The sequence below is a fragment of the Aythya marila genome (genome assembly GCF_965140915.1).
Source record: "Aythya marila genome assembly, chromosome: 2".
NCBI lineage: Eukaryota > Metazoa > Chordata > Aves > Anseriformes > Anatidae > Aythya > Aythya marila.
The window spans coordinates 137,186,341-137,209,770 of record NC_139043.1 but is presented as its reverse complement, the minus strand read 5'-3'; the positions used below and the strand labels follow the sequence as shown (position 1 = coordinate 137,209,770).

The window sequence follows — 23,430 nt, the reverse complement described above, 5'->3', positions numbered from 1 at the left end:
GAATTAGTCTCACATTTAATATTCACTATTTAATATAGTCACAAACCCTTCCACTGAGTAAAGGACAAAAAATAAATTTATTTTCTTTCCAGATCAGTTTTGTCTTCTTGTGTTTTGTCCTCAGAAAAATGTATGTGGCCTCATAATGACAACACTTAAATGTGACACTGGCTAAGCTGGACATTCACCAGAAGCTGAGACATTATTAAAAAACAATACATTTCTAGTCTCCCATTCCATCCTTTTCCGGGGATATTCTCAACTTACTTCAAAGTGGGACTTTCTGTCACACTGCCTCAGCTGGAAGTAGATTAGGGTTTTTATGTGCCCCTTCATCCTCAGAAATTTCCTTTTCAACTTTTCTTCTGTAGCAGTTGCAGTGGATAGGTTTAAGATTCTTTTATAACTACAACACACTTGAAAAAAGAACTGCTGGGGAATCAAAAGGTATTCAGTCTGAAGAATCAACAGATGCTCACTACCTAGTAGTGTCAGATAGGCTCACACATAGGCTCATTATCATCCAAATTGACTCATATCAATAAAATAATAAAACATATGATAATTAAGATTCAGGTTTAAATGTATTCCCACTTAATTCCTGATCTTGTTGAATACAATACTATGGATTCAGTGCTTTCCCTGAAAGATGCGTTCATTAAAGGGAAGAATACTTGAAGAATACTTGTCAAGAATATTTGAAATCCAACATGAATTTGCAATATTGATTGTTATGAACAAAAAATAAATCATGCATTTTTCTGAATTTCACCCAAAACTGTAGTATTTCCATTTATGGGTCCTGGAAATACAGCAAGCACTACAGAGAAATAACTGAATCAAACTGATATGAACTGAGAGTGGTGCATAGCCTTCCATTGCTGACAGAAGGAACTCAAGAGATGCTGATATAACAATTATGCAAATAGAGGTTTTTATTCAGCTAAGAAAAATGGCATCTGAGAGGCACATGAACAACAAGTTAACACAAAGTAATTGCTGTATTTGTCTACAGCACAGTTATTTCAGCATTTAATCCCCCATATTTGTAAAGCATTTCTTTTTATGTGGTCGCTCATACTTCACTTTGTAGCAGCTACAGTTTAAACTATGGGCTAGACTGTTTTGGTCTTTTAGGATTGCTTCTTAGTAAGTATCAAGAACTTAGTGCAAAAATAACTTATTTTTTTCAAAAATCTGTAAACTACCTTAGAGGACATGTAGAAAATATTTTATCTTGCCTTCCCTTGCTGTTGACTGAAGACTGTAGGAAGGACTAATATTTTGCAGTCATATTTGATTCTTCAAATAGATTTATTTTACTTTGTCCAAGACAGCCAAAAATAATTAAAAAACAAACCAAACAACCAAAAAAAAAAAAAAAAGGAAAAAAAAAGGAAAAAAAAAGAGAAAAAAAAGGAACATACAAAGCTATCATGAGAAAATACATGTTGATATTTGGGAAAGAACAGGAAGACAAAGAAACCATTGATTTCCAACTGCCTGAGGGGGCTGTGGACTAAGAAGAATATCACCCCAACAGTTCCAGTTATTTGATAGGCATCCTTACCTGCAGAAGACAGACAACAAAGCAATCAAGTGCAAATCTGGTAGGAAGAAGGTTAATCAATGTTCCACATAACAGTGTGTTTTTTCTATCAGCTGAATGGGAAACAGCACAATTTTGAAGACTGAACATTGGGTAGGAATAAGCTGGAGTGGTTTATGCTAAAATATATATATCTTCAATAATTTGCAAGTAAAGAATGCATCAAAAAGGCATCTGCAACTTTAAAAGTTATCCTTTCACAAATCACTAGTTTTCCACCATGCATAATAAGTTCTATAATAAGCTCTATTTTAATCCTAGAATCTACAGACACAATCTGTTTTTCTAGCAATGTTTCCTAGGCAAAGAAGCAATGAACAGACATGCTGCATTGCTAGCTTCAGATCTGATAATAATTGACTTCTGAGACCTGTTCTCTACAGTTAAATACATAGAAAATAACATTCTTGGAAGAAAACATTAAAGGCAAGACGATACACCTCCCTGCAAAGTAAATCTTCCATCACATTTAAATATTTACCATTTAGCAGGCTAACCTCCACAAGTCACAATTTTCCTGTTTTTAAGGTATCAAATTAATAGGTCTTTTTATACTTTTTAAACCAAAAGAAGAAGCTTTTTGGCCAATTGGACACAGTTCTGCCAGACGTCCCTCAGGAGGTGGGCTACAATGATTACCTTTATTACAAAAGTATTCCACTTCTTCGCAGCTCAGATTTTCAGGCTCAAACTCTGCAGAAAAGCTTTCCTCCAGTGGAAAGTCTTCTTTTGAGACAGTATCATTTTCTTCAGACAGGCATTCTTCTTCTTCATCCTCAATGGCATCCTCAAGGGGCCCTTTAAAAAGAATCAGGAACACTGTGGCAAAACCATCTAAAAGGACAATTTGAAATAAAACCTTAGTGAACTTATAACCACAGGTCTTTAGCTAGTTCTTTCTTCCACAGCTGTTTTCAGCATTTATTAGAATTGACCAAATAATGGTTAATTGACATTGAAATTAAAAGTGATTGTTTTCCTGAGGACTTCATAATATGCAAAGTGTTATTAACAATATGTATTAATAATACTCGCACATCTTTTTTCATTATTCATCATGCTGTAGTATTAAAAGCAGACACTTTTAACAATGGAAATCAAAGCTGTTTTTGTAAAACCATGTAAACAGTCAAGAGCCTTCTCTTGTTGATTGTTAGTCATTGTTTTTTGATGCTGAGTTACAGTACTTAATAGACTCCCTTCACAAGCTTCATTTCCAGAGTTAGCAGTACAGATGACAGTAAATTAGTATAAAGGTATTGACAATATAAACTTCATCTTATTCTGCTATTTTCCTTCAACCAGCACCCGAAGGAGTGTAAAAAGAGCTTCATATTCTCTGCGACCATCCATTTGCTAGACTTTAATAGACTACCAGTCAATAGGTGAGACTCAGACAAACTATTATTTCATTTCCTTTTACAGAGGCCAAACAACGAGTGTGGTAAACTGCTAGCTGTGGGCTACGACAACACATGGCAGTCACAAGAGCAGGGCATGAGTCTGAATTTGAAATGGCAGCTAGTCTTTGATTCTCCTAGATACCTAAACATCCCACTCTTACAAAGCCTTTTGAAGAGAAAGCGTCTTGTAGATCTGTAATACATAACTCACAGATTACCAGTCGGAATGTACTCCAAAATTAAAATTTCTTCTCTCTTATATACACACTTCACAGCCATTGGTTAACAGCAACTATTTGCTAAAGACATCTCCTGTGCAGGTGTAGAATTTCACCTTAGATTTAAATAGAGATATGAAAGAACTAAACATATTTGAATTTAACTAAGATTTTATTAAATGTCAGTATGTTTCAAAATCCATCTTAAGACTGGATTTCAAAAGAGGGATTTCATTATACGTGTTTGAGGCTTGAAAAAAAAAATACTTATTTCACTCTCCAATGAAAGCACAGTCTCATTTATAATTGACTGAGTATTTCTTCCTTGAAATGAAAGCTAGCTAGCTAATGAAAAAAAATGTAATTTGTATTTATATTATAGTTTTCCAGTATTAAATACACTATTCCTACATAATCTATCACATTGATATACAATACGTAAATGATTCTGTTGCACTCGATTAAAAGAGAGAGATAAATTTTTAAAAGAAATCAAATATTGACTACACTCTAATTTTATGTAATTTATTATGAACCAGGGACTACCAACATTTATTAAAGCAGCAAAATTCACTTTAGCATAATTCTTGCTTCAGAGGAATATGATGGTTACTTTTTACTGTAATTGACTGAGATTCCCAGCTGGGATTCCATAAATTAATATAGCTTACTATCTTTCATGGAAATATAACTATTTATGCCAGCTGAGAATCTGACCAAATGAACCCACTTTTGTGGACCCATACTCACCAATGCAAGCTATCATTCAACAATATATCTCCTAAAATAAGGGGTTATTATTATGGCTGAAGAAATAAAGATTCCCACTGTCAAAGTATCCATTACTGTTAATTGCACTTTCTAGCCATGTTGGGAAAAAATCCAGCAATTGAATATGCACACAGAATGAAGAGTGGATATCACAGTGCACAGAATTGAGAACAAAGCACACACTGGAAGAGCCGTGAGCAATGTGCTGCATCTAAATACGGGCAGTTTGGGCTCCTCAAATGTGTCCAGTTCCATTTCAGAAATGAAAGCACAAGAGCATCTGAATGACCATCAAAAATACCTTCCAGATCTCATGATTTTATTAATATGTGACACTGTCTGTAGGGCCATTTACTGGTGTGTACTCCTAGAAGCATCTGTATAAATAAAATAGAAGGGAGGCACACAATGAAACAAAAAAATAAGCTATTTTAGGGAAATGGAAATTTCTGCCCGGTATAAAGATGGATAAATACCATTTTCTACATCATCTCAAAAGCAGCCATACTCCCTCAATATTTTTTTCACGTATTTTTAATCCAGGGAAAAGATATTAACTTCATTTATAAGTTTATAAAACATAACCTACACATTTCAGTGAAAGTTGACCTCTTCCTGAATGACTCACTCTTTGTCATTTGTCTTTTTAAATGTGTCTTGCAAAATTCAGCATAGAAGTATGTGCAAGTAATCCAGTTGGCAGGTGTATAAGACATTTTGGTTTGTTTCTAGATGTTAAACCAGTTTGTTTGATCAGGTCACTAGGACATAATCAGCACGCTAATAATAACTGTACGTTAATTAAGAAAATAACAAAAGTCCAGTGGGTATGCTATCATTTGCAGCAGTCATGGAAACACACCTTATAATTGCCATTGACACTGCTTCCAAGAAGGCAGAAGGAAACCAATGTATGAACCAACCCACAGAGCAGGTTGATAAACCTCCCCAATTTGAGAACTGGGACTTAATTTTTCAAACAAATCTCAGGCTAAAGAAACGATTGGAGAGTGCTTTCATGGACACATACGTATGAATATGTATGTAACATTTCGTAACAGTAACATCTTAGCATTTGTATGCATAAATGTAAATTTTGTCATATCTAAACAAGTTCAGATGTCTTTTTGCATCTATACTAGGTTTTGTTTCAGATATGCTAGCCTACATGTAAAAAACAGGGGTGTTTATCCAGTTGTGTATGGGCATGGATCAGACAGAGCTTTCCATAATGGTTTAGATCAGTGGCTGACATCAGATGCTGCACTCTGAAAAACAGCAATACTTTTGCTGCAATGGAGCGATCAGTGCATAAATATTTTTCTAAGTTTCATGCTGCTGCTGCCACCTTGTCTAATTCATACATCTGCCACCCGATCCTTGGGATGAAACCTGTCTTATTCCTATCAAGTTTTCTTCTATTTTTTAAGGATTCCAACGCACTCTGTTCATGCTCCAACCTGTAAACTGATGACTTTAATAGAACTAACTAAAGAAAAAGGCATTATTTTACGAGTAAAACTAGTCCATAAGGACAATAGCCAAATTAAGTATCACTTGGTTGCTAGTTTCATGTAAACTGAAATATTTATGCCTGATTTCTGTGGTTATTTTTAATTACCACTGAAGCACAGAGTTAAAGAAAACAGTAAAATCAAAAGGCACTTACTAATCAATAAAAACAGATTAAACTTTCTATTCCTGACTATTCTGCCATTATTTGCACATAAATAGATGGTGCATTTGAATAAAAAAATAACAATCAGAATCTCACAATAAAAAAATTAATGGAATTATATATTTTGGACTAATGTAAAAACATACATACATTTGCATGCTTATGTTCACCTAATTTGGCCATGTGTTTCAAGCAGCCTCATACTGATATTGGTAAATCAAATCAACTGAAGTATTACTAAAGAGAACCTGAAGTTCTCTGGTTCAAAAATGTAAAGGTAGTTTTTTCAAAGTTTTCTAACTCATCTTTCTAGAGGACAATCTACACTGTCTGCTGAACTTTTTCACAAATGTCGAATATTTTAAAATGCAGAAGACATATAGAAAGAAAAAAAAAAAGCCTTTATAAAAAAGTTTCTTTCATTTTCTCTGATAGTTTCTTTTTCCAGTTGTTATTATTTTGATATATTACCTTAAACGGTCTAAGTACAGCTTAATCTTTAGTAGCATATATACTACAATATACTACAGTAATTAAGTATACTTAATTAAGTATACTATACCGTATACTTCAGTACTACACTTTATGTTCTGTATTTCTTTTAAATTGTTGATTGACTTTAATAGTGGCACATGCATTACTTATACCAACCATGTTGCACCTATGGCACATGTGTATGATGTCTGCTTTAATTTAAACTGGAACAGGTTCAAGTTCTTATTCCTGTTCTGCTGAAAAATGTTTTCCAGTAACTGCTGATTAAGCATGACATTACAACAAAACACTGCCATAATGACAGAGCAATGCAAATCCAAATAATTCCTGCCATGGAAATTCATCTGAGTGTCACAGTGATCTGACAGGGAACAGCTCTGAGATAAAAGAGCAAAATTTCAAACTGGGATGGTGTAAGAGTTTAGGGGAATTGTTAATTCCAGAGAGACCATCAAAATGTCTTCTATTCTCATTTCAACAGTTCTTTGCCTGCTTTGTGAAAGAATCTGATGTTATGTAAAGAGAGGTGAATCTGAAATGCTTCAGATTAACTAGATAAATCATAAACAGTTAACAATTTCCAAAAGCACTAGATAAAAAGCTTAATTTCTAATCTTATATGGGGGTACTGAAGACAAATGAAGGTTCCATTACTTCATTCTGTACTTCTCACAAAGCCTGAGAAAAATATTCCTTCATAAAAGAAGCAAACACCTGTATTGCACACAACACCAGAGATTCTGGATTCTGGTGGATTTGATAGTTTATTTATTCACTTGGTACTTACTCTATTTTATTAATATTTATTTTTATGACAATAAATCCATTAGTTTGTTTGTTTATTTTTAATAAAATAGATAAACAAATGGCAGTAGAAAACATTACAATTACTGACAGCAATGAAGAAATGAATATGGTAGAAGACTGTATGGCTTAGTGGACACAGTAGTCCACTTCAAAAAATCACCACGCATAATTTGATACAAATAACAGTGTCTACTGAGGAGAGGCTGACGAGTGAACTGCATGTGCCTTCATGGAGAAAATTACTTCTGATTGAGGCCACTTGGCAGTGCAGTGTGGGGAAATCTGAACTCCCTAATTTGTACCAAATTTGCAGATACTCAGGCACATATATATTTTAGAACTATTAATATATTAAACGCTTGAAAAAATATTTCTTAAATAATCATATAAATGTAAAAATACACATACAAACATACAAAGATAGCTAGCTAAGTGGCAATTTTTACTCTACACAATAAGAAATAGATGATACCTCAACACTCTAAAGGATAGACCATATGTAGCAAAAACAAAACAAAACAGCTGTAAGCATTTTAACAGCATGGAAAAATGTGAGAATGAAGGACCTAAAAGGGTTTACACCCCCTTACCAAAATAATCTTTTGCTAAACACTCCTCTGAAGACAAATCTGAGCTTTAGACCTATTGTGGATGTTAGTCTTCATGCAGCAATGCATGACTCTAGTTTTATGGTAGTATAACCATAATGAAATAATTTAAATTCAATAGCACTAAACTGGGGAAGTTTTTTAATCATTTATCACAGTCAAATTCATCAGAATTCTCTGTAAATGAAACCACTTTAACGCATGCTCAAATTAACCACATGCTTATATGCTTTCCTTTTCAGTGTTTTGAGCTTAAAATGCTTGTACCCTCCTGTGGGAAAGTTTCATTGAAATAATTATCTCATGGAAATGTTAAGTGGTTAGCTTCCTTCCCACCTACCAGTATTCTCTTGCATTCCCAAAGCAGCAACATAAATCAGTTCTCTTAATAAAATAAGAATGCTTCAGAAATCTTACAATACTTGACAGTGAGTGGCTGGGGAGACATTAATGAGTATAATTAGTAGTAGTAGCATTAAATAATAACAACTCAGATAAATCAGAGAGGCCTGAAATTCATTGGATCAACATCATGCATTTTGCATGTTCTGCACAGCCTATCCAGTATTTCCTACGAAAACATGCTGCCACACAAGGATTATCATCAGCTTACAGTAAAACTCAGGTATGCAATGCTCTATGACTACAGAGGGCAAAGCTGCAGAAAAATCAATCCATCTGTCTCCTCTTTCAACAAGGTTTTCTTCCAAATACAGTGACTTAAGAAAACCAGCAGGCAAACGCTTTATATTGATTCACATGCAGAAGATACACAGGGATCTTTTTCCTAAAAATTCAGTCAGGAACACTGAGAACAAAAAAGGGTGCACTTTATTCCATTTTTCATATGGCAGTGAGGGTGAAGACATTTCATGGTCATTCAGAGTTACCCTCCTCCTGGGAAAATTTCTGTACAGGACTTCTTAGCTACCTCTTCAGTCTTTTAATTAACTCAAAGGAATTGTTTTTTCCAATCACTGTACTTTTAAAACAGCCTAAAGACAAGTTTAACAGCAATCTAAACAACAGCAACAGCAACAGAAGCAGTACAACTTCTTGAGGAAGAAATTTTATGCTACTACCCAAAAAGTTCTCTCAGGTTCCCTCTCTGGGAAACTGGCTTTCTCTTGCATTCTGTAGATTTATTTTTTTTTTTTTTTTTTAGTGTACAGGATCAGATATTTCAGGCCCTGTATGTTCAACCAGGGTAGAAACACAGAAAAATAAAATAAGGGACAAGAATACATGCTGATGTAATCAAAATAAATTTTCAGTTTCTTTCAAAGCACTAGGACTATCAGATATTGTTTAATCACTGAGACTTTTAGAAGGAGAAACTCCAACTGCAACTGCATGGATAAATTGTAGAAATGGAAGCACACAACAGTGCTCCAAATGACATAATAAATGATAATAAAAGAAAATGATAACAAAAGCTTTCCTATGCACTTTCTCCCTGCACCAGCCACATGACCCCAAGACTGTCCAGCCCACATTACTTCTCTTTCTCTTAGCTTTTAGTTTGCAGTGATTCCAATTTTCATTGTAAAAACTACCACCTCTCCCTTCCTCCTTGTGAGAACTGAAAATATTTTCCTTACGTAATTCCAGAACAGAGAGGAAGGGCCAAGAGAGGTTCCTAAACACACTTCTGGTTGACATTAGATGGCAATACCTAATCTTGACAAACTGACTGCTGCAGGAATAGTTTAAAACATAAGCATGCTGTTGGCAGTAGGTGACTGAAGCACAAACTGAAGCACTAATCAGTTTAGAGAAAAATGTAAATATACTTCTTAAGAAGGCCAATATTTGTCAAACCACTCCCACTTTTAAAGAAATGCTTCCCTCTTCAGTCCACTGAGTTTTCTATTTAGCTAAACTAAGTTATTTTGGTAATTCATATCACATGTTTACAGCTATACTCAACAGACACAATGTTACCTGTGCCCATTGAATGTCTCCAGTCTGTTACGTAAATTGGCTGAAAAAAGTTTTGCCCAGATTGAAAGATTGCACCAATTTGTGAGCTATTCGTTACATTTTAATTGTGGCATCATAGCAGAATAAACCATCTCTTACTTTCAGACTGGTAGAAACTTTGTAAGCATGATTTAATGACCAACTTAATAGAAAAAGGAATGGAAAAGAGCTGCTCTTTGGACAGTATAAATCCACACCAACCTGATGTAATTGAGCTTAACAACAAGAATAAAGTATATGTCTGTGGAGGAAAAAAAAAAAAAAAAAGGAGTTATTTTTATATGTGCAAGTTCTTCCTGCAGCCACTCACTTTTAACATAAGTTGCATCAGGGGATCTGGTAGGAAGGAAACATTTTTATTAATTTTCCCCTTATCTGTAAGAAGAATGCTGATTTATTTTATTTTATTTTTTTTTTTTTCATTTACGTTCCTTGCCTGCAGGTAGCAGACCAAGAAAATCATATAGCAGAAATTCTTCCTTTTGATTAATTTCTTTCCATGTGTTATGTTATTTCTTATATATAATTGATTTCAGGTTTTGCTCGTAGCTGTACATCTTTTTTATATCTGCACCTACTGCCTTCCTTCAATCAAGAAAGTTGAAGGAAATTACCTGAATTTTGTTAAGTTTATTAAAAAAAAGGAGCTCTGTGAATATTTAAATTGAGTTTTGAAATGCTAATACAAGAAAGATATTAGAGAATTTTAATAGTAGGTTCAATTTGACCCACAGACTATTGTAGAAAGGGTCAAATTTTATTCAAATTATTTCTTTACAGCAAAAAATATGAACCCTTTGATTTTACAAAAGTAGATTAATATTCTTCTCTGCTAGGTCTTTTGGCACTTCAGTGCATGACTGTATTAACTGTGCTTGTGTATAAACTTTTCAAAGACCTTTAAATGTTCCAGTAATTTGGAACTTCACTTTCATTTATGCTCATCTTCTTTTCTCATAGTATTATCCAAGAGGCCACAACAAAACTGCAAGTGCCTATAGTCAGTTTGCTCTTAGAGCCAAGGCCAGAATATTTCTAATCAATAAAAGGGAAATGATAAAAAAAGTGACAATTCAAAACATGTTTATGGAAACATATTTTAAAGAAAATACTATGCATGTGTACTGTGAATACCAAAGTTTCATTTGCATAGGAAAAATTAAATATGTCCATGGAAAATGAGCTTTAAGACCTTGGCAAATAAATTACAGACCCCAGATTTCAAGCGTGGGCTCATGTTGAAATAGTGGACTAGTGCTACCTTTATCCATAAAAGAGTCACAATTTCTTCCTTTAAAGTAAACCTTTTCTGGTTCATATGAGCCAAGAAATATATATCTACTCTGCAGATGAACCTGGGGGTTTATCAATTTTACCTCAAAATAAACAGAAAGAATATGAAGAAACGGTAAGTGGTGTGTAGTACTGTTATTACACAAACTGTAACACAGGTAGAGCTAATCATACTCATTTACCAAATGAAGGGTATCATTTTTTTCCAAAGAACTTAAATTGTTTTGAAATAAGATGAAAGGCACTTACAGAATCTTCCCCTCCAACCTTCCCACCTGTCAAAGTGTCACCTTACTACAAAACTCTCAAGATAAGGATTTTTCCAGGTATGTCTATAAATACCATAGGGAATAACCTTAATAACCTTTGTTGTTTTTTTTTTCTTTCTTTTTTTTTTTTTTTTTCTTAAAATAAAATCAGAAAGTGACAGTATAAAAGACTTAATAGTTGCAATTTCATTCTGTAATTCTACTCCCAGGAATAAGAGCCAGTGGAATTTTTAATAGCAACTTCCTTGGTATTATGATGCCAATGTGACCTCAAAGCTGGTAGCAGTGAAGGGTATGAATCCAGCGGGATCTTAATTGATCCCATGCAATTGTACTGAAATAAAACCTGCAAAGTATTTCAATAAAGAATGAAACAGAAGGTTATCTGGATCTTCTAGAATTAATGACATTTTTCAGCCTTCTGAACAAAAAGTGTCAGTAGAAGTTTCATCTTGGAAAGTCTGGTGTTTTTTATCTTTTTTTTTTCTTTTTTTCTCTCTTTTTTTTTTTTTTTTAAATTAATTATGATGTATTCGCATCATTTCAAAAAATAACAGAAATAATATTATTTGGTTTTGCTCTCAGGTAACTGAAATATAGAGATTTAAACTAGAAAAGAAGGGCCAACGTGTTTTGCATCTTTAACTACCCATTGTGCGGTCATTGATCCTGGTTCAGCCACTATTTTTCTTGCTGAATATACAAGTAAAATAGCAAATTAGGTTCTAACTTCAAAAGTTTCCCAACTCCTCGATGTGCAGTAGAACTGTATTACATCTCTCAGCAAGTTATGGGCCTTAGTCCTACAAATTTTCAAAAACTTTTTTGTAGGATTCCCTACAGACCTTTTTATGTCCCTGGGAAGCCAGATGTTTGCTCCCATTGATCCCTCACCCAAGGTAGACCAACAACACACCTCAGTCTCACCAGCAACTTTTGCTAGATTTACCAGAGAAGCTTGAGACAACACATAATTAATACCAAGAAGGTATTCTAAAGGTACATTGTTCAGAAAATAAAGGCCAAGGAGAATATACCCCCTCTGATAAACAGCAAGGGAGAACTGGTAATGACAGACATGGAGAAGGCTGAGGTATTCAACAACATTTTTGCTCCAGTCTTCATTGCCAGTCAGCCTTCACAAGTCTCTCAAGTCCCCGAACCTGTAGATGAGGGCTGGGGGAGCAATGTCCCTCTAACTGTAAGTGAAAAGCATGTTTGAGACTACCCGATGAAACTGAACAGGTCCAAATCTATGGGGCATTCCAGTGTCCTGAGGGAACTGGATGATGTAGTTGCCCAGCCTCTCTTCAGCATATTTGAAAAGTCATAGCAGCCAGGTGAAGTCCCTCATGACTGGAAAATAGGAAAAACAATCCCATTTTTAAAAGGATAGAAAGGAAGACCCAGGCAACTACAGACCAGTGAGCCTCACCTCTGTGCTTGTGAAGATCATGGAGCAGATCCTCCTGGAAGCAATGTCAAGGCACATGCAGGACAAGGAGGTCATTTAAGACAGTCAGCATGCCTTCACCAGGGGCAAATTGTGCCTGTCCAATCTGGTGGCCTTCTATGATGGAGTGACTGCATCACTTGACAAGGGAAGAATGACCAATGTCATCCACCTGGACTTCTGCAAGGCCTTTGACATGGTGCCACTTGACATTCCAATCTTCATATCAGAACGAGGTGGATTTAAAGGGTGGACCATTCAGTGGATAAGTAATTGGCTTGACAGGCACACCCAGAGAGTGGTGGATAATGGCTCTTTGTCCAGGTGAAGGCCAGTGATGAGTGGTGTCTCTCAGTGTAAAACTGTCTATTTAATATCTTTAACAATGATATAGACAGTGGTACCGAGTGCACCCTTGGCAAGTTTGCAAATGACGCCAAGATGAGCGGCACAGTTGATACAACAGAAGGGAGGGATGCCATCCAAAAGGACCTGGACAAGCTTGAGAAGTAGACCCATGTGAATGTAACGAGGTTCAACATGTCCAAATGCAAGGTGTTGCACCTGGGTCAGGGCAATCCCAGACATGAGGACAGACTGGGAAAAGAGCTCATTGAGAGCAGTCATGCAGAGAAGGAGAGTTCTAGTGGATGAAAAGTCAGCAGTGCGTGCTTGCAGCCCAGGTAGACAACTGCATCCTGGGCTGCATCAACAGAGGCCAGCAGGTTGAGGGAAGTGATTGTCCCCCTCTGCTCTGACCTCATGATGCCCCGTTTGGAGTGCTGCATCCCCCAGCACAAAAAGGATGTAGGTCTGTTCGAACAGGTCCACAGGAGGGCCAGAAAGATGCTCAGAGGGCTGGAGCATCTCTCCTATGAAGAAATTCTGAGACAGCTGCAGATGACACCAAGTTAGGTGCGTGTGTCAATCTACTTGAGGGTAGGAAAGCTCTGCAGGAGGATCTGGATAGGCTGCACCAATGGGTTGAGGTCAACTGCATGAAGTTCAACAAGGCCAAGTGCCGGGTCCTGCACCTGGGGCGCAATAACCCCAAGCAGAGCTACAGGCTGGGAGAGGAATGGTTGGAGAGCTGCCAGGCAGAGAAGGACCTGGGACTGATGGTGGATAGTTGGCTGAATATGAGCCAGCAGTGTGCTCAGGTGGCCAAGAAGGCCAACGGCATCCTGGCTTGTACCAGGAACAGCGTGACCAGCAGGGCTAGGGAGGTGATCGTCCCCCTGTACTCGGCTCTGGTGAGGCTGCACCTCGAGTACTGTGTTCAGTTTTGGGCCCCTCACTACAAGAAGGACATGGAGGTGCTTGAGCGGGTGCATAGAAGGGCGACAAAGCTGGTGAGGGGTCTGGAGAACAAGTCCTACAAGGAGCGGCTGAGGGAGCTGGGCTTGTTCAGCCTGGAGAAGAGGAGGCTCAGGGGCGACCTTATCGCTCTTTTTAGGTACCTCAAGGGAGGCTGTAGCGAGGTGGGGGTTGGTCTGTTCTCCCACGTGCCTGGTGACAGGACGAGGGGGAATGGGCTTAAGTTGAGCCAGGGGAGTTTTAGGTTAGATGTTAGGAAGAACTTCTTTACTGAAAGGGTTGTGAGGCATTGGAACAGGCTGCCCAGGGAGGTGGTGGAGTCACCATCCCTGGAAGTCTTCAAAAGGCTTTTAGATGTAGAGCTTAGGGATATGGTTTAGTGGGGACTGCTAGCGTTAGGTCAGAGGTTGGACTCGATGATCTTGAGGTCTCTTCCAACCTAGAAATTCTGTGAATGTTCAGCCTAGAGAAGAGAAAGCTCTTGGGAGACCTCATTGCAGCTTTTCAATATTTAAAGGGAGCTTATAAGAAAGATGGAGAGTGACATTTTTCTCAGGCACATAGTGATAGGACAAGGGAAATGGTTTTAAACTCCATGAGTGGAGATTTAGTAAAGAATTTCCTCCTAACCTCTAATCTAAGAGGGAGGTGAGACACTGGAACTGGTTGCCCAGAGAAATTGTGGATGTTCACTATGAGGTTGGATAGGGTTTTGAGCAACCAGATCCAGTGGCTGGCATTCCTGTCCATGGCAGGGGGGTTGGAACTGGATGGTCTTTAAGGTCCCTCTCAACAAAAGCCATTCTATGATTCTGTTGCTACAGAATTTGCTACTATTAAGTGTGCACTTAGAGTAATTTCCTGAGTCCACTTTGGTTTTAATCCATGCAGTGTAAATAAGACAAGTTGACAAAGCCTATCTTAAAGGCTAAAAAAGTTTTTAGTTTTGTTTTGTTTTTTTCCCACAGGAATTTAGCTCGCAATAAAAAAAAAAATAAAAAATAAATAAATAAAAAAAAAACACCACATTTCTCTACCACCACAATTATTTCACTCAAGTAGTTCATTGATGCAAGTTTCCCAATTTGAAATATTTTGACATAGTCAAGGCCTCATCCTTCGGTGCAGAGCAGTGAAGCAGTGAAGTGAGCACCAAAGAACACACATTCTGTGACTATGTACACATTAAACTGCATAAGCTATTTTTTAAATATGTTTTTCCAACTGTCTGGACTATTTAGTACAGGTTTGTCACTTCAGTTTATAAATAAATAAATAAATAACAAGCATTGTGTTATTGTATTAGAGAGCAAGAAAACCAAAATAATCACTAAAAAGTTTAAAATATCATTATTAACAGGTGTTATCTATGACAAAATAGTTACACTTGCCACTAATTTTATAAAGTGCACCCACAAATTGTCATAGCCCTGTTCCTCCTACTGCTGTCCCATCTTGATCACTCTTTTAATCAGCAGCACTTACTCCCTAGAACATTGACAATGGACTCTTCTCTGGAAGAGCTTGTTAGAAGATGGCATCTCAGCCAGTCAAGATTTTATCTTCTTGTACACTAGAGATATAACAAAAGAAATAAGGAGGAGCAATTTTTTTCAGAGAGATGTTGTCAAAGATACAGAGTGAGAAGAGGACCTACTTTCTGCCATAGTTGTCTTTCTTCTACCTACTGTTGTAACAACATCAAAGGGGAAGCTCCTTAGTAGATGCTGTTCTTTGTATTTCTGATTGTATGAAAGGAGGAAAAGAACAACAGAGGTGACAGGATGAGTATTCTGACTCAGAGCCCTACTAAAAATCTATGCAGCAGCATAGAAACAGTGCAGTACCACAATGCACCACTTTTCTTGAAGGGAACTGTTAACTAAAGCCTGCAAAGCAAACAGGAGGCTGGTCATAGAGATCTCAGAGACAGATCCATGATGCCTGTAGATAATCTTCTACATTAGGAGTAATTTTGCAATGGTAGTTTATCAGTAGTTTTCTTAAATGTAACATAGGAACAAAGAATTATTCCCTCTTTGCTTATACAAAAATATTCTCCCTGAAGCATTTTTTCCCTGGATTATTTTATAGTTTTTAAACCCATCATTTATTTCTGTATGATTTGTATCTGCTAACTTTTACAAACTAATTCGTGAAACTGTTGGCAATCTAACTCAAAATACTGGCAATATAATTTGCCCCATGATACATGGCTAATAACGATACAAATATTATCCAATTCAAGTGGATTGCTGCAGTTAAATAAATATGTATGAAAATACTGTTTAAATTCACAGGCTTTAAAAATAATAAAAGAGAAGGCAACAAACAAACAAACAAACAAACAAAAAAACAGTTTGTAAGAAGATGGTTCTTACCGTTTATTCTAAGATGAATAAAATTATTTATATCTGTATTATAAAAGTTCAAATATTTGATACCTTGTCTATGAGTAGAGCCATTGATTTCTATAAATGAGGACAAAATGTATCAGAAATTTGGATTTTTTTTAAACAAACAAACAATAAATGTTCATAATGTTTTCTTGTTTTCCCAGGTAAGGTATTCTAAGATTTGATAATTCACCATTCCAATAAAGGAAATTCCCTTCTTTAGCATTTTCCAACCATGGACATAATATATATGAAAATGAAGGGTGCAATAGTGATTGTTTCCTGCAGACATAGTGAATTGCGATACCAGCAAGCAACAGGAACTTCATGTGTCCTACTACGACTATTCAGGATCTCCAATATGTAACATACTGCCTATTACTGAGGAAGCCTTTCTCTAAAGCCTTCCCCAAGTCTATGGCAAAGCACCATACTCTAAACAAGACAAATTTTATCTTACATAAAGCTTTTCAGAGCAATGGAGGATGCCAGAGTTCACTCTGCCTCCAACTACAGTAGTTTTGTGGCCCTTACTCCAAACAGTACTTCTCTGGCAATCACAGGAGGAGTGAGTGACAGATACTGGTACTTGCTAATCACTGTTCTCACTCACCTGATAGAGGGAAAAATGCGATGCAAGTAGGAGCACTTTGAAGCTACTAATGCTGCTGCAGCAGTGTATTTAATGGCCAGCATGTTAGTGACAATGAAAGAAGAACCACACATCAAGTACATTAAGGGATCAGAGGAATACATACTCATTACTCACTGTAATTTTGTATCCCCAGTTTCAAGACAAAATACTCAAATTTTTCCCCATAAAGGAAAGCCACCCTATACTGCTATAGAAAACTAAAGGTCTTTTTTCTTCTGTTTATTTAATATTTTCTATTTTTGTATGTAGCTGCAAATTATTCCTTGTTTGTCTTTTGTTTATAGCCGTGTTTCCTCAGATGGAAACTGGTCTCTCATCTCTGTACATCATCATGCAATTAAATCAAAAAAGCAGAAAAAAAGGAATCTGGACTTTTTAGGTCCAGAAATCATTAGTGAACACATGACTTCTCTTACATGTTACCATATCTCTTCAAATTATTATTGCTTTTTCCCCCCGTCTTTTCCAATATAAGCAAAACAGAGAATACTGCTGAAGGAGGAACCCCTTAAAGACAACCCAAATTCAATCTCTAATAACATGATCAAAGCTGTATGTAGAATTTGGTGCCAATTTGGGTCAATAAAATGTAAAAATGTAAGCACACCTGAAATAATCTATAATCAATGATATGGTTAAAAGAAAAAATTAAAACACAACATGCAATATAACAGACACACAGAAAAGGTACCATGCTTTTTTTTTTTTTTTTTTTCCTCCTCCTAGTAACCTAGGAAAAAGGTTAAAATAAAGGTTTCAAAAAAAAAGGTTTTATCCTTATCTTGGCCAGTCAAGACTTATCCTAATATATATATATATATTTATTTTTTATTTTTTTCTTCTGGTAACCACTAGTTCTGAAATAACACCAAAGGAAAGTTGAGAAGTTGAGAAAAAGTTAAACCAAACTCATTTCTCTTTGTCTAGGAGATACACAGTAAGGATCTTATAATTTGAAAAATATAATAAAAATAGCACTTAACAGTATCTAAGAGATACAGAATTCTGTAATTAGTTACTTATATTCTTAGAACTTTGAATCTGAAATAACTACAGGGGATTCACTCAGTATTTTTAATCCCATAATGGAGTTTATCAATATGCAGAACAAAACTGAAGGGTTTCAAATTAGAACTAAATCTTTAGATCTGATTGTAACAGAAATGAATACTGCATATTTTTAATAGAAAGTGAATAATCTAGGAAAAGTCAGGTGGAATAAAATGAAGTATTTAGCCACAAGCCACAGAACAGGCATCAACAGGGTCCCTCCAGTGTAAAGCAACCCCAACCAGAGGGTTCACAGCCAAGGAATATTAGTGCAGAGATTGTTTTCTGTGAAGATTCAGATGTCATTTTGCTGACTAGATTGTCACTTATGATTAGTTACAATAATTACAGTTGCTGTAGTTTACAGCAATACTCCATACAGATGAAATGTGTATTGTGCTTTTTTTTTTTTTTTTTTTTAAGATTTTTTTAAAACAACAGTATTACATTACTGTGTTAACTGAAAAATATAATGGACTATAACCCGTGCTTCATCAGCACATATGTTTTACAATCACTACAAAAAATCTGACTTTCATCATGATGTCTTAGGAATACATTATATAAACATACCATAGTCCATGTCTCATACACAATAGCATTTATTCAAAAATGATGTTTGTATGTCATTTACATTTATATATCTTTATGTATATAGGTACATAAACCCCAAAAAATACAAATTAAAAAAGCAAACTACACCCTTTAAAAAATAAACTAAAAGTGCATGTTACAGCATATTTGATTTCTTTAATATCCCTGCTTAGTATTTTTTACTACTTTGATTTCTCACTTGTAGGAATTGCAAGGTTGCACAAAGTACATTGCATTTCCCCTAGAGTTGTCATAACCTGCTGGTTTTCTGAGTTAATCACTAATTAATAATTTGAAAACACAAAGTCATTATGTCATTTCCAGACAATGAGCTTTTAAATGGTGCATGTTATGTCCTAGCCTTTTCAGTAAGGAAAAAAACTTTTTTTTTTTCCTCCAGAAACCAGATGGCTGGTAAGTGTTATTATGAGGCTATGTAAATCTCAAAGCAATAAACATCAAATCAAAACAAGAATTCATTCTCATCTACTCTTATCATGATTGTTGTTTTGCTGAACCAACTTGTGGAATAATACAACGCCTTCAAATTAGGTCACTGGATGCTTTGATGATGATGATGAGTCAATAATCCAATCTCCACTTCCTTTTAATAGCAAATAGGAAGTCTGAAAACATTTTTCACCTATACTTTCAACCCCTTCCAGACATCTTGCTCTGCATGCCAATTTAATGAGGCAGTCTTATTCCATGCTGAGTCTTCTCTGTAAACTTACTCACTCTAAACATTTACTAGCTCCACTACTGTTACAATTTGATTATCAAATTATCCTTCACTGGCTTACTTTTTGGTTTTAGTTTGGTCAAGGTTTTCGCTTATTAGGAAAGAAATCCAACAGAGTTGTTTCCTATTTTCATCTCAGTTAAGGAGTAAGCACTTTCATCTTCACATAAAGCACAAGGTTCAGCCTACAACTAGAACTCCGTATTTGTCTCAAACATGCTTTGATCCCTTAGTAGTACTAGATAGCTAGAAGTTTAATTCAAAGAAGCCTTTCAAAGTTCAGTACAACTACATCACCTTACAGTGTTTATTTTTACTAATCTTGGAGATTACTGTAAATAATCTGAAACTGTTTGTGCTGTCTAAAAAAGGATTAATGGACTATTATGTCATTAAATGCTGTAGTCCTATTTTGTTGTTGTTATTTTCTTTTGTTTTTGTTACTCATAGAATCATAGAATCTTTGAGGTTGGAAAGGACCTCTAAGATCAAGTCCAACCATTAAGTACTGCCAGGTCTACCACAAAACCATGTCCCTAAGCACCACATTCCACACATCTTTTGAATACCTCCAGGGATGGTGAATTGACGATTTCCCTGGGCAGCCTGTTCCAATGCCTCACAACCCTTTCAGTGAAGAAATTTTTCCTAATATCCAACCTAAACCTCACGCAACTTGAGGCCATTTTGTCCTATTGCTTATTGCCTGGGAGCAGTGACTGATCCCCACCTTCCTACAACCTCCTTTGAGGTAGTTGTAGAGAGTGATAAGGTCTTAAGCCTCCTTTATTCTAGGCTAAGTAACCCCACTTCCCTCAACCACTCCTTATAAGACTTGTTCTCTAGACCCTTCACCGGCATCATTGCCCTTCTCTGGACAGACTCCAGGGCCTCGATGTTCTTGTAGTGAGGGGCCCAAAACTGAACCCTGTATCTGAGGTACGGTTTCAGAAGAGTACAAGGGGACAATCACTTCCCTAGTCCTGCTGGCCACAGTATTTCTGATACAAGTCAGGATGCTGTTGGCCTTCTTGGCCACCTGAGCATGCTGCTGGCTCTCATTCAACCAACTATCAAACAATATCCCAAGATCCCATTTCCACCAGGCAGCTTTCCAGCCATTAGCATTGCCTGTAACCCCAGCCTGTAGCATTGCATAGTATTGTTGTGCCCCAAGTGCAGGACCCAGAACTTAGCCTTGTTGAACCTCTTACAGTTGGCCTCAGCCCATCGATCCAGTCTACCCAGTTTCCTCTGGAGCCCTCCTACCCTGAAAGAGATCAACTCTCCCGCCCAACTTGGTGTCATTTGCAAACTTACTGCTGGTGCACTTGATCCCCTTGTCCAGATCATTGATAAAGATAGTAAAAAGAACTTACTCCAATACTGAGCACTGGGGGATGCCACTTGTGACCAGCCTCCAACTGGATTTAACTCTATTCACCACAACACTCTGGGCCCAGCCACCTAGCCAGTTTTTTAACCAGCAAAGCATACACTTGTCCAAACCATGAACCAGTTTCTCCAGAAGAATGTTGTGGAAAACAGTGTCAAAAGCTTTACAAAATTCTAATTTAAGCATGTCAGCTTGTATAGAAGGAGATCAGATTTGTCAAGCAGGACCCACCTTTCATAAACCCATGCTTACTGGGCCTAATCACCTGGTTGTCCTGTATGTGCCACATGATGGCACTAGAAATGATTTGCTTCATAACCTTCCTTGGCACCAAAGTCAGACTGAGAGGCCTGTAGGTCCCCACGTGCCACTTCCAGCCTTTCTTGTAAATGGACATCACATTTGCTAGCTGCCAGTCAACTGGAACCTCCCATGATAGCCAGGGCTACTGAAACATTTCATGACACATTCACTACTATCAACTTTTATTACTGAATGTTATCAGTTTATATTTAAAATCCTTATATATGGCATTTAGTATTTATGGAAACAGGTTAGTATTCTTACATCATAATGTTTCCTGTTTGTATCAATATGCAAAAAAGAAAACTTTTCTAGTAGCTATCAGATTTTATCATTTTAGGATGTAAATAAGAACATACTTCTATTGGTTTATCATGAAATAATGACAAAATATGACTAAAGAACTAATCTACAAAATAATCCAGAAGTCTTTCCCCCAACAGACTTGTCAAATGTAATTCACCTTAATAAATATATATATATTCTTTTCCTCTGCCAAAACAATATCCAATAAATAACTCCCCTTATTAAAATTTCCTGCCATATTTACTAATGTACCTATCTGACCTAGAGTGATCCTGCTTGAGCAGGGAGACTGGACAAGATAACCTCCAGAAATCCCTTCCAAAGTCAACCATTCTGGAGTAATACCAGGATATGTTTCACATGTTCTTATCCTGTCAGAAGCCAAATGTAATAGAATGTCCAGAATATTCCAGCACTTCCTGACCCAGCATCAAATGGAATTAAAGGTGAAAAATAAGTAGAATGTTCTTGATTTCCCCCAGAACTACCAGATCAAGAAAGAATGTTCTAGTGAGATTTTAATTACATGCAAGCCATTTGTAGTACTGAGGCAATAGTTCCAACAAATCCAAGAATGTGTAATCAACATTGCCTGTAGTTAGGCCATGGAAAGTTGGCCGGGCTCCTCACCCTATCTTTCTTTTAGTTTTACACCTTAAGAGTCTTCTGTTTGCCAGTGATCTACTTTAAGCCTGTGAAGATTTCACTGACATTCTTCATCTCATCTTTGTACATGCACAACAAGCACATCACTAGAGAGACAAAGCTCAATTTACATACATGTTGCAACTTAAATTAACTACAAGCTACGTTTCTCATAAGCTGGCTCCAGCACCCTGCATGACTGCTGAAATGCAAGGCTGAACTTACTTTTCTAACAACTGAAGTAATTATTTTTTTACAATATAAAGCACATGGTACCCATTTAACTTTGAAAGTTTAGTATAATTAAAGGTTCAATATGTTTAGTAATCATACAAGATCCACTGCAGAATTTTATTTAGTGTCTCACACTGTATTCATAAAAGAATAATGCTTAGTTAACTGCATCTGGTACCACTGAATTCAGCCTGTAGGAAACCTATTATACTATACCGACTATACTATACATGCTAGTGTTGAACTGGAACAGATCCTCAAATATTGTCTGTCATACTTTGTCCATTTCAGTTGTAAATATCAAGACACTGCTTTTATGATTTCCTTAAAACAATTATTCTTTAATGTAAAAGAAGCCATTGTAACATTTTGCCTAACATTCAGTAAAGTTTTTCTTTTCAGTTTCAATGCATTCCTTTTCATCACAACACCTCTAAAAATATGACTTTTTTTTTTTTTTTTTTACATTTATACCTTAAAATACTAACAGCTTTTTGTCATGATCCTTCAAATTATTACCTTATTAAAAGGCAAGTGTTCTCAGAATATAATCTTTCTTGAGTACTTTAGGCTAACATAAATAAGTATCTTTCTCTGATATTACAATATTACACTGGTCAATCCTTTGAGCACCATCTTTTTTTTGCATCATCTTTTTTTTATTTTTTTTTATTTTTTTTCCTTACATTTTCTTCTAAACAGGAACAGAATTGAATGTAGCATAATTCCTGCATGTTATTTTTGCTTCATACTGGTCAAAATGGCAGAAAATAGCAAGCATTACAAGCAACTGTCACACAGAGAGGTCTGGAAAAGGAGAGGGGACCCATTATACTTGCAGAAGGACAAGTATCCAAGACTAAACTAAGGGTTGAATCAGATGTTATCTATTATAGACACAACAGACAACTAAGGTGTATTATTGAACAGTGTCAATTTCAAGACTGCTTTTAGAAGAAAATGGGGGGAGGAGAGGTTTAAATCAAAGTATAAATTATAATTGAAATATTAAGAATAATGGTCTGCTATTGTTAATAATAAAGAAAGAAATAGTATAATGGCTGGCAGCTCTACTTGTCACAAGCAGCGTAACATTCTATGATTGCCATGCCATCCAGTAACAGAAATTCTTCTGGAAATAATTAGATTTTCAAGATGGACGTTTTTATAGGAGAGACACTGTTACTAAAAATACAAGTGTGAAA

General features: G+C 36.2%; 1 protein-coding gene across 3 annotated transcripts in view; it reads right to left on the bottom strand.

Annotated features, from left to right (window-relative positions):
* The window catches only part of ZFPM2 (zinc finger protein, FOG family member 2), a 325,424-nt gene that overhangs the window by 252,246 nt on the left and 49,748 nt on the right, over positions 1-23,430 (bottom strand). For 2 of the 3 annotated variants that reach the window (XM_082753383.1, XM_082753384.1), the window contains one exon: positions 2,249-2,407. The exons of the other annotated variant lie outside the window; for it this stretch is intronic. In XM_082753383.1, coding sequence (XP_082609509.1) covers positions 2,249-2,407 — 159 coding nt within the window. The remainder of the gene's footprint in view (positions 1-2,248; positions 2,408-23,430) is intronic. 3 annotated transcript variants of the gene reach the window in all.